This window comes from Rattus rattus, chromosome 3 (genome assembly GCF_011064425.1).
Source record: "Rattus rattus isolate New Zealand chromosome 3, Rrattus_CSIRO_v1, whole genome shotgun sequence".
Lineage (NCBI taxonomy): Eukaryota > Metazoa > Chordata > Mammalia > Rodentia > Muridae > Rattus > Rattus rattus.
In genome coordinates, this window is record NC_046156.1 from 154,508,431 (window position 1) to 154,520,788 (window position 12,358).

At 43.8% G+C, this 12,358-nt stretch overlaps 1 protein-coding gene across 2 annotated transcripts in view; it reads right to left on the bottom strand.

The window, feature by feature from the left end:
* Window positions 1–5,326, bottom strand: part of Marchf11 (membrane associated ring-CH-type finger 11) — a 99,500-nt gene extending 94,174 nt beyond the window's left edge. Inside the window, exons 1-2 of one of the 2 annotated variants that reach the window (XM_032898688.1) lie at window positions 4,604–5,326; window positions 3,306–3,461 (exon numbers count right to left, since the gene is read on the bottom strand). In XM_032898688.1, coding sequence (XP_032754579.1) covers window positions 3,306–3,461; window positions 4,604–5,128 — 681 coding nt within the window. In that variant the 5' untranslated portion in view covers window positions 5,129–5,326. The remainder of the gene's footprint in view (window positions 1–3,305; window positions 3,462–4,603) is intronic. The other variant, XM_032898689.1, reaches the window with a different exon arrangement.
* Between the last annotated feature and the right edge of the window lie 7,032 nt (window positions 5,327–12,358).

Below are 12,358 nucleotides of genomic sequence, written 5' to 3' on the forward strand. Positions count from 1 at the left end.
CTCCTTCAGTTCAGAGCCTCCAAAAGGAAAGTCACAGCAATGTCTACAAGTCTGGTCCACAAGGACCTGATGAAGACCAAATGGAGAGATCAGGATAGGGACGTGAGTCACACTAGACGCTTTCTCCTGGGAAGTGTGGGGGAAATGGTCTTTCTTTAAAGGCAACTCAGCCTCCAGAAGTAGAGTCAGTTTGCCTGTCTCCTCAGACAAAATTTGCTTTAAATAAGAGGATGCAGCAGATATGAAGTCATGTCACTTCCAAGGTCAAGCCCTAGTACAGTCTTAGTGCCCACTTGCATCCTCCAAAAATCCCCATATTTCATTGTGCTAGAAGCATAGCATATGGGAGGAGAACTGTGATACCAGAGGAACTGAGCCCCAAGGAACAGCCACCACCAAGAACAAGTCAAACAGGCAAGTCATCGAGTATACTGACAAGGCCAAACCTCTGGATTACAGTGGCAGGTAATCCTTATATGGTACAAAGCCTCCCATTGGCCTCAGCTGAGACACAGACTCTCATGAGGTAATAAGTTATAGTGGCTGTTTCAATCAGCAAGAATTTAGAAAGTTTGTTGTGCAGCAAAAGACTTTCTACTCTTAAAACACTAGCTTCTGTTTGCTTCAAATACCACATAGGAAAACTCACAAAAGGCTCTGAGACATCAAGACGTGCTAGCAGAAGAATGATGAAAAGAACTTACTAGCATTCCTACTTAACACCACAGGCCCTGAAGCCAGGCTGACTGAGTTAGGATCCAGATCCAGATATATCCCTAGGAGAGGCTGGCTATGTTCCAGTTTCGCATTGTGTAATGTCAAGAAAACAGTGTCAATCATATTACTAGTATGTTACAATGACTAAATAGTGGTATCTCTGTGTGGAAGGCTTTAGAACAGTGGCCAGCACAGACCAACGGCTCAGTAAATGTCCGTGTTCAATTTTATTCTCTATTCTGTTCGAGGCCAGTGAACTGTCTGCTCCTGATCATGAGAGGACCCTATTCACAGGAAACAGAGTGCTGGATAGGGAAAAGAGGAGCCATGCACAGACTTCCTGTTTGATTCTGCCCGAAGAGGATGTGACTTTGTTCAGGCCATAGGAACATGGAAATGATGACTGAAGACTCCCATGGACCTCATATTAAAAGGCAGAGAATGCTTAGGCTGAGGGTCATTCATAACACAAGTGACAGGCTGGGAACTAAGCTATGTCTTTGCATCTGGGCCCATTCTTTGGGTTTATGGCCAAGTTCAGTTAGATAAGAGTATCAAGCATGGATTTGGAGTACAGTTCAGTGGTATTCACTGTGTATGTGTGTGGTCTTGGGTCATTCCCTAACACCTTAAAAATATGAATACCAAGCTTTATATGTATTAGATGTAGTCTTTAAGGTTCTTTCACCTCTGCCATGATACAAATGCTAGCATAGCATGCAAGAACCTTGTTTCTAAATATTACTTTCTGCCTCAGAGTAATGGTCAGACAATGTTACAGATCATATATCATATATATAATCTTAAATACATTAAGCATGTTGGGTCAATTTGGAGGATTTTTATTTTTTGAGGAAAAGGTGTTTGGAGAATTGCTTTTGTTAAAATAACTACTATTTTTGAAATTAATGAAAGTAAATGCATAAATTCCCTTTGCCACAGGAATACAATTATTATAAATAGTATTATTTGCCCTAGACTTGTATGTCTATTTAGTGTTAAGAAGGAGCCTATTTCTATTTTCTGCAAAATTAATGTCCAAAAGGAATGAATATATATAGTAGCTCTTAATTAAAGTTTTTGAAATACTTAACTTTCTGCTATAGCTCCACACATTGTTCTCTTTAGGCTAATTACTAGGCTAACTACTGTGAGAAAAACTTCCTAGGTCTAGCCTCTGAGGTATTCTGTTCATAAGATTATCATGGATACAACAATGTCGACCAGGCCATGACCTATGGATATGACTCCAACTGTTTTCAGGACAGCATAAGTTGATCCATGAACTAGAAAAGGTTTGTGACTGACTTCCATGTGGCCATACCTCTTGTTAGATTCTTTCCCCTTTTCAGGTAACTTGTAAGACTGAGGTGGAGAATGTTTCCATTTTCATCTCATGATTGCTAATAAATGCAAATTTCAGCAATGTCAATTAATTGTATATAAGGTACCAAATGAATACTAAGAAATTTAAATTCTCAATGCAACAATAACTCATGTTGTATATTCCTTCAGAAGCACTACAGTGCCAGGAATGTTATTTAGCTCAATGTAAATTGAGTTTGGCCATGGCCAAACCTAGGGGTCATGGGTAAGCCTAATAGAAGTGGTCATGGCAAGCCTAGTGGTCATGGGCAAGCCTAGCAACCCAGTGGTCGTGGGCAAGCCTAATGGTCATGAGCAAGCCTAGTGGTGAGGGCCACTGGGTTCCATTGTGTTTCTCCTTTCAAGTTTTCCATTGCCTTTTCATAGTTGTTGTACCTCTGGTTCATCTCCTACCAGATCTCTGTTATGTATTTCCCCACTTTCCTCTAAGCTATCTTAATATACTGTATTTGATATTCTATCAGCCTATTCGAAGAACTTGAGTCACTTCCGCCCAGAAAAAAAATAAGGAGATGGGGGAAAAAGAGGCCTATTGAAGTGGGCAGGGAAGGGGGCGTTTAACTACTTATGATACTGTGTCACTGTGGTTTTACACAAAACTTTGAAACTATGTAGAACTTCAACAGTATTGCAGAGAACAGCCTGCTGTGGGGAAAATGCCTGCATCTGGTGTGTAACTGAAGGGCACCAAAAATTAATGCGAACAAAATTTTAAAAACTCTTACAGAACTGAAAACTGAAGCAGCAAGAATGCTCAGAGTTGAGCTGACAGGTTCAACCGGGAGTTTCCACACTGGTAATCAGCCACTTCATTTGCATCTCTTTTCCATAAACTGAGCTGGGTATGGCTTAAAAATGTAAAAATGTCTGTTAAATAAGTTGTATAGAATCTCCTATTAATAAAACAGACTCGCATGGTTTCATCTCTACCAACTAAGCCTTTAAGAAACAGGACTGGGTATAATTTAATCAGTAAATAACAAATTATAAAGGAAATCATTTGGTTAAAATGCCCTTGGGGTCTCTCAGATAGAATGTCAAGGCTTTCTCTAAGCACAACCTACAGATTCTACATCTTGGTCTTACTGCAGCTTGCATTAAACATTCTTGCTTAGCAATAAGGAGGTTGTTTAAGCCAAAATGAAATTCAAGTATGCCCATGCTAACAAAATTGTTCCTAGAAGAGTAAGCATTGTGTCTACCTGGCAAGGTTGCTTCATTTTAATGGCTGTGACGTGGTATCTATAACAGCACAGTTCGCAGGTCCAGGAGCCCCTCTCGCTGATCCACTTTAGAAGACACAGCTGATGTGTGTACCGAACAGAACCATCACATCGGCAAGGATTTAACAACTCACCCTGGGGAAGAGAACACAAAAGCAGGCCACTGTGGACATCTGTGTTTCTGCCTCTACTTAAAAGCCCAAGCTTGATTTCTTCTCCGTCTACTCGGTCTACCAAGAAGGATACGGGCATCAAGCTCTATCCCAGAAAACCAAATTAAATTTTTATATCTCTGATGGGAATGATACTAAAGTCTTAAAAAAACTATTTCTAAGATAGTACTTTGAGTTATGACATAAACGTTCTACTGACATACAAAATGTCTGCAAGATATAGCCCCCAGTGCCCTTGGGGAAAGCTCCACTATTAAATCTCTTTAATAACTTAAGTGGATGGTCAGATGCATTTCCTCTGCAGTTACTCTTAATCATTGCTAAAGAAGTGCACGGCAGAAAGCAACTCACAGAAGCCTGTGCTTTTACTTTCTCTAAATGTAGCATCATAAATATTGACTCAGGGCACTATTTCCTGAAAGCCTGCATATTCTTATGCAACTTCCTAACTTTCAAAGACATTAAAGCTAATGTTTTCACACATTTTGCAAGGGAGATGCACTATCATTTCCCCTGTGTGATGATTCTCATGGAAGTTTGCATGTGCCTCTAATGATGTTTATAATTTTAAAATGTATTTCTAACAAATCGTCAAGGACACCAGTTGGCTAAACCCTTTCTTTTCAAGTACTTCCTTTTGCAAGGACCGTAGCACCTTTCTCATTAAAAATTTGTAATAAAAAACACCCTCTATTGCATATCTCATTGGTATTGATATAGAATGACAACCCCCCCTCATTTGTATTCTGAGACTAAGTTCTCTGGATACATTAACAAAAATCAGACTTCACCTTTGCATCCTATAGGCTTGATTCTACTTATAAACTAAAATCCTGTGAGTAATTCACAAGAAACGCTTAATGATGTTACCATTATAGTACCCGAGGAGTACTTGACTTCAAAATAAGGTAGAGAGAAAAGGCAGAGGTTAATTTACTTCTGTATTTGTCACTGGGACACTTCATCTGCCTTCTCAGAAAGAGAACTGGAGAGGAGAGCTCAGCTGAGAGGCGTGCGCTGTCCGCGGTGCTGAAAGCTCTACCCTTGCCGGCCCGGTCCGCCCAGCGCTCACCGCCTACAGACTCCGGGTCCCTCCGGCCTTACCTGCTCCGCGCCCTGGAAGCAGATCTTGCAAATGGGCTGATGGTGCTGGTGCTGATGCCCCGAGCGCTGGTCGCCACTGCCGCCACTACTGCTGCTGCGGCTGCTACATACGGAGCGTGTCTCAGGCTGGTCTCCCGTGCCTCGCCGCTCGCCCTCCCCGCACGCGCCGGCCTCTGGCTCCGCGGGGCTGCCTTTCCCCGCCGCAGCCTCCGGGAGCTTTACCTCCGGAAGGCGTCTAGGACCTTCGCAGGAGTCGCCCGCCGCTGACACCTCCTGGTCCCCGGGCAACCGAGACGGCGGCAGCGGTGGCAGCGGCTCACCCTTGCGCCGCGGGGCCAGTTCTACCGGCGGCTCGCCCGACCCTACGATGCGCTCCAGAGGCGCGGGTAGCGGCGGCCGGTAGCGTGGGGAGGTGGGGACCAGAGAGGACTCTCCCGGAGGCGGGGGTGGGGGCGGCGGGGGCAGAGGTGGCTCAGCTTCGAGGCTGTCCGCCCGGCTACCCCGTTTGCTGCCCTCGTCGCTCATGGTGGAGTCGCCGCCGTCCTCCTGCCCGCCCGGTGGCGGGCCGGGCGCGGACTGCAGCCAGAGGAGCGCAAAGGGAGGCTGGAGAGGGAGGTGGGAGGAGGGCGGGAAGGGGAACCGGGACGCAGGGACTAGGAGGGCGGGACCAGGAGAGGACGCGGAGGACCGGCGCGGCGGCGGCAGAGGCGGCTGTTCAGCGGAGCCGCCGGCTCGGCTCTGATGGAGGCGGCGCCGAGTTCGACTGAGCGTGCCAGGCGCGCGCGGGGGGGGGGGGGTGAGTGGGGGGGGGGGGGGAGCGCAGAGCTGGGCAAGGGGGCTGGGTACAAGTGCGGGACTAGGGAATTGTGGTGGGCAAGTCGTGCGTGAGAGGGCGGTGTGGGGTGCCGAGAGGACCCTGCTGGAACTGGGGATCCCTGGGCCGCTATCTCTAACCCCGCCCCGGGCCGCTCACGTCGGTTCTGGGGCGGATTGCCCCTCTCAGAAGCGCGCGGCACTGCGGCTCCAGTGAGAAAGGAAAAGGGGGAGGGGTCGGAAGCTGCCGATCCAAAAACCGTTACTGGGTGGGTCTGGGGGAATTCCGAGACACTGGCCGGGCGGTGGCGTGGTGAGCCAAGCGGAGACCCGCGTGGGAGTAAGGAAGAGGGCGAGGCAGGTATCCCTGTGGTGCAAGAACCCATGGAACAGAGGCAAGAAGGAAAGGACTCTTGGGGACAGATGTAACCGCTCTTTGCTGCACTGTTGTTTTGGTGATCCCAATCCTCACACCTTCAGAGGACTCTGCATCTCAAAAGTCTTCAAGCAGTCTCTGGAACCTTTGTCATCCCCGAATGCTTCAATCCTCCTGTCCCCCTCTCCTGAATATACATCCTGGGTTTGTAAATTTTCCCTATGCTTCGGAGGTTGGAGGGTTTCAATGCCTCATTCTGTGGCTCATGAGTCTCCTTCTTACTTGCAGTAAAAGGTAGTTTGACTCAGACGTCTACCCTCCTTCTCCCTACCCCCTCCCATCTCTCCCCCTGTGTCCCTCTCTCTTCCCCCTGGCCTCCTCCCTCCTTCCTCCTCACTACCTTTCCTCTCCCTCTTTCTCCCCCCCCCCTTTCTAGTAGGGTGCTGGACAGGAATCTGCGCTCCCGTGCTCTCGTCCTGTCTGTTCCAAACACAGCAGGGTGAACTCTCAAATTGTTGGAATTATACCTTGTAAGGTGTCTATGCAAATCAATTAGGACTGAAGTGGAGCCTTAATGACTTTGACAGACATGACTGGCCCTAAAACATTCCTTTGGGGCTACATTTCATAGAAGCTGTAGACCCAGGACCAGATAGGCAAACTAAGTTGTCAAGGTCACCAGCCTATTAAAGGACTTTTAACTGACTCCAGCTTTCATGGATCTGACACCAGTGTGTGTGTGTGTGTGTGTGTGTGTGTGTGTGTGTGTGTGTGTGCACGCGCGCGTGCGAGCACTTGTCCGGAACAGGGTGGGGGGGCACATAAACATATGCCAGCATTCACACTCAATCCTTTCTTCATCTTCTTTAAAATAGTTCTGTAGTATGTGGTTTGTTTTGTGTCTCTGAAGTAGTTGGGCCAAAATACAAGCTTAAGAAGAATTTTCAATTATACCTTTGCCTTCTTTAAAAAGGAAAAAGAAAGAGGGGGGAGGAAGGGAGGAACAATCAAACAAAAGGGCTCAGGTCTTTTGATATATGTCAGTGTAGCTTGGATGAAGTTGCAAAAATAAAAAAAAGGAGAATGAGGAGGGGGGAGGGGGAGGAAAGGAAGAAGGAGAAGGAGGAGGAGGGGAGGAGGAGGAGAGAAAGAGGGGGAGGAGGAGGAGGAGGGGAGGAGGAGGAGGGGAGGGGAGGAAGAAGAAGAAGAAGGAGGAGGAGGAGGAGGAGGAGGAGGAGAAGGAGAAGAAGAAGAAGAAGAAGAAGAAGAAGAAGAAGAAGAAGAAGAAGAAGAAGAAGAAGAAGAAGAAGAAGAAGAAGAAGAAGAAGAAGAAGAAGAAGAAGAAGAAAAGGCTGAAGGCTTTTCAGAGCTTCCAGGAATGTCCTCTCACATAGTTCTCTCAGACCAGTTTATTTTTGGTAGCACAGTGGCGGGCAGCAAACAGTTTTAAAATAAACCTGGCAACTTACCACACTGAAGAAATGTGATGGTAGATAGCGGTTGTTTGGGTCTTCACCTGTCAAAAGTAAACAGCATGCATTTGTATATATCCCATTCATAAGATTTTCCTAACTATTCATATACTCAAATGCTTGAATCATAAATTCTTAAAAAGGGACAAACTTTATATATAATCCCAGGTAATTCAATGTGTTGCTAATAAATAGCTATGGGATATGACAAAATATGTTATTAGAGAGCAAAATGACAGCAGAGATAGTGCAGGTAGTTAACCAGGTAAACTGCAGGTGGGTGTGTCCTTTCAGTTGCTTTTTTCTGGAAAAAATAACTCCAATAACAGAAATTTTCATTTCTTAATATGATGGCTAACCACATTAAAGAATGAAAGAAACATTGTTTCCCAGCTTCATTGAACTTGGAGGCTGATCCCTTGTCCCCACTCACAAAAGGCTTCAACCTACCTACTAAGTCTTCAATGGATCAGTAGAAACTAAATCTTGACCTCTACTGTAAAAGTGTGGCGTAATGAGAGGCATGGAAAGAAGAGTGTATCCGACAGGCTGCCAACACCCAAATGGAAGAGAGGAGGGAAACATAAAGAAGGGCTAAGGAAAGACATCTTACTTCCAGCAGCCGCCAGATGCCACTGAAGTTTTGAAAAGTCAAGTTTTGTCAAACCCAAGTGAATGTTGACATGTATGTGGTACAGAAATAAAGGAGAAAGCTAAACAACAACAGATTTGTTTATACCCATTTCTACACTCCTCACACACATACTTCACTACATGGGCTGTTTCACTATGATGTGCAGACCCTTTAGACACGAGTCAATGAATGGAAGAATGATGGGGAAAATGATAAAGCCAGGCAAGTGCGTCCATCCCCAGATGTCCTTCGGTGGCATCAATGTATGACCCTAAGAGTTTCTCCTGAAGCTTCCCTGAAATTCACAAACCCTGGGATTAAATGTTGGAATCACTTGAAGGGAAATGGAGCTAGACAGCAGTTAAGGCGGGCTATGGTAGGTGAGAGAGACTTTAGATTTATCCGGAATCTAAACTAGGCACAATGACATTGATATGCCCTTCAAACTAATAAAGAAAGCTGGAGAGCTCTTTAGAATTGCTCTTTAAAAAAAAACTTTTAATTGTAGCTCTTACAGATATCCCAAGATTATTCCATTGGCCCGTTTAGAATACATGGATAACTCCATGGAGACAGGATACAATACATAAGTGTTACCAGTTGTCTTCACATACCCAAGAAAAGGAACTAAGACTCCAGCCTACACGTCATCCAGGAGTCATTTTCCCTGCCTTGTGCTGTACAACAACAAGGCTATGTTGTACTTGATAGCTGAGAGCTGCAAGCATCATACCCAGCACTCGCCTATGTGGAGTAGAGCTTTGTCAGGTACCAGAAACGGTGTCTGTCAGTCAGCCTCATGTCAGCACAGTTCCATGTGCAGAGATGTCCACAACCTACAGCTCCCTCCCTGTTCTCTTAACTCTAGCTGCGTATATCAAACTGTATCATATACCAAGATACATCATTCCCATTATGCCAGCAGCCAGCTGCTCGCTCATTCTGTGGTTCAAGCCAAAATCTTTTACACCATCCTTGCATTTTATTTCTCACATTTGTGCATGAAATTTAAAAAAAAAGTCCTACAAGTGTACTTTCAAAATACATACCATATCCTACTACTTATCCTTACTGCTGTACCCAATGTCCCAGTTCAGACTGCCATCCTCAGGCACTAGGATCATCAACATGCTTTCCTGGGTGGGTCTCTGTTTCTCACCATAAACCCATTCCCTGCAGCAGCAATATAATCTCATGCGAGTGTGAGTTCAACACTTCAGCTCCCTGCTTGGTAGCACCAATGGCTTCTGTGGTATTTGGAATGAAAGTGGTCTCATAGGCTCGTAGGGTGTGGTGCAATTGGAGGTGTAAGCTTGTGGAGTAGGTGTGGCCTTGTTGGAGGAAGTGGCTCATTCTCTTCCTGTGCTGGCTGGTCTGATCTGGTTGTAGAATTTTCAGTTCCTTCTCCAGCACCATGTCTGCCTGTATGCTGCCACGTTCCCTGCCATGACAATGAGGGACTAAACCTCTGAGCTGTAGGCCAGCCCCAATTAGTTTTCCTTTATAAGAGTTGCCATGGTCATGGTGTCTGTTCACAGCAATGAAACCCTGACTAAGCTTCCCATCATGCTGTCAAACCAGCCCCACCTCCACCTCTGAAGACATCTGTGTATACCCTGCCCAGAATTTACCTCTTCCTATTCATTCTTGCAATAGTAACAAGCTTGTGATTTTCTAGGACCTCTTTCTTCCCTATTCCTGTCTTTAAGACTCAGTCCTGTCTCACTTCACTGACCTCCAAATGAAACAAGATCTTGTACTGTCATTATAGGTCTGACCTTAGTTCTGTTCTTTTTCATCCCACTATGAAGCATTCCCTCATTCATCCCACTACCCAACATCCACGCGTTCTTCCAACCATGCAACATTCCCTCATTCATCCCACTACTCAGCATTCCCTCATTCATCCTACCACAAAACATCCACTCATTTATCCCACTACCCAACATCCACACATTCTTCCCACTACCCAACATTCCTTCATTCATCTTACCATCCAACATCTGTTCATTTATCCCACTACACACCATCCACTCATATATTCATATTGTTCATATTTTTCTCACTTAGCATCTTTGACTGACACTCTTGCCCTATAGGAAACTGTCTTACTGAGGGTTCTATTATCAGTATCTAGAACAGAGTAGTGGACAGCAAATATTTACTGTCAATCAATCAATCAAAAGTCTGTTGTGTGGGAAAGTATTCATCAGCTTCTGTGTTTAAAGCACTATGTGGATGGTTAGGTTGAAATTCTCAGGTGGGAATGCAATCACCTCTAGAAATATGCTTCTTCCAGAGCTTCCAATAGCTCCCAATGGCTTCCATGCAAGCTATTCCTCTCCACTTCTTAACTGAGTTAATCTATTTTCAGTCATGTTTATTACTGTCTATTTAGTCTTCTGTTACTAGGTATGAGTGAAATCAAAATCTTAGGATATTTGATCATATTCACCAAAGACACATGACTGATTTTAAAATTCACACTACTAGTCTTAAGGAACCAAAGTGAAGGAGAAAGAATAAATAACGGCCAGTCCAATTAATCTTGTTACAGACCTGCTGTGTCCTCTGATTTTACATGAATTGACTTTTCAGTATCTGACAACTCTACCCATAGTTTAAGAACATTCTTTCCCTCCATCATTCTAGCATTTCTTCCTACAACTCTCAACACTTTTCTATCCCTAGTAGTGTTTCCACTCTTAAAGGTTTCCAAATCTAAAATAACTAGGTCCTTGCTACCTTTACTGTGTTCACTGGTCTTCATCAACTTGATAAATTTGACCTATAGTCCTCAAGATAGTTGGTATCTTCTCTAAAAGCTCTAGGGTACCTAAACTCTGTACCAAACAATGGCCACCAAAATTTACAGATTGCCTCCAAAGCCAACCCCCTTCAGCCCACTTTCCAAATGTTCTGGACCTTCTAAACAAGAAAATGGTCTCTTAAAGAGCGTGTTGGTTTGCAAAAGATTATATTGCACTAAAATAATAAGGAATCTTTGTGTTCTTCCCTGCCTTGAACCTTGGAAATACAAAAGAGTTCTTCACATCAGAGAGATGAATGCCCAAAGTGCCTAATTAAAACACTGTGGTTGCCTGCATGCATAGGGCATCCAGAAGCAACCTGTCATCTGGAATGCAGTAAAATCAATGTCACTTGACAGGGCAGCCAAAACTCTAATAAAGCCATTTCTGGGTTCGTTCAGCTGAAATTAATCTTGTTTTCTACCAAATTCATACATTACATGGGATTTTATGCTACATCTTGAATGCCATGCCTTGCATTATGGCATTAGATATGTTTTTATTTGGGCCTTTCTCATTGTTCTACATTTTAACCCATTCGAATTGAGTCTATCTATGCATACACAGTCCATTTTTCTGAAGACTATAATTACTATGATATGAACTATGTGTGAACTAAAAGTTAATATTAAAAAATGTTAATAGAAGGAGAGCCCCTTGATCCTGTTAAGGTTCATTTCCCTAGTGTAGCAGAACGCCAGGGTGTTGAGGTGGGAGTGGGTGAGTGGGAGGGGGAGCATCCTCATAGAAGCAGGAGGAAGGGGGGATGGGAGAGGAGGAAACTGGGAAAAGGGATAACATTTGAAATGTAAATACATAAAATATCTAATAAAAAATGGATTTAACAAAAAAAAAGAATGAGTACCAAAGACCCTAATGAGAGATTTATATTCATTAATAAACAGTAACTTTTAAACCAAAAAATACATTAATTTAAAATAACTTATTTTTAAATTATTAATTTACTTTTATATAAATAACAATTTAAAAAGGGATTGATCGCATCATGTTTGAACAGAGAGCAGAGGAGTCAGCTATAGAACTTGGTAATGCAGATATAACTACCTTGTAACTAGCTTTGACGAAGACTCTGTCCCTAGGGATCATCATTCAAGAGCCATAATTTGCACGAGTTTCCTTACTCTTTCACCTGTCCCTATCTACTTTTCTCCGAATTCCTAATCACACAGCCAGGACATCAGATCTTGTAGAGAAGAGTGGAGATATGAATCAAGAAGCAATATTAGTTTTTGGGTTTTTTTTTTTTTTTTTTTTTTTTTTTTTTTTTTTGTTTTTGTTTTTTTGTTTGTTTTTTTTTTTTTGTCTTTCATGTGGATGTAAATCCTGTCTGCTGCAATTCCTACCTCTTTTGTGGGACCTCTATCATATATAGATCATGGCTTCAGAAAAAGAATGAAGATCCAATCAAGGAAAACACAAAGTTGCTGTTAATCAATAGCAACTCCTTAAAGGAAAGGATGTGTTCTTCCCAGACCATCAGCTGCATAGCTAATAAAAAGGTACCATGTGTGCCCACTTCTTGGATGTATCCTGTAGCTTTTACTAATTCATGATTTCTACTGTCCATCCAAATTCCAACACCTGGACCCATCAGTCAGCTAAAGCTAAAGCATGAGACTGCATTCCCAG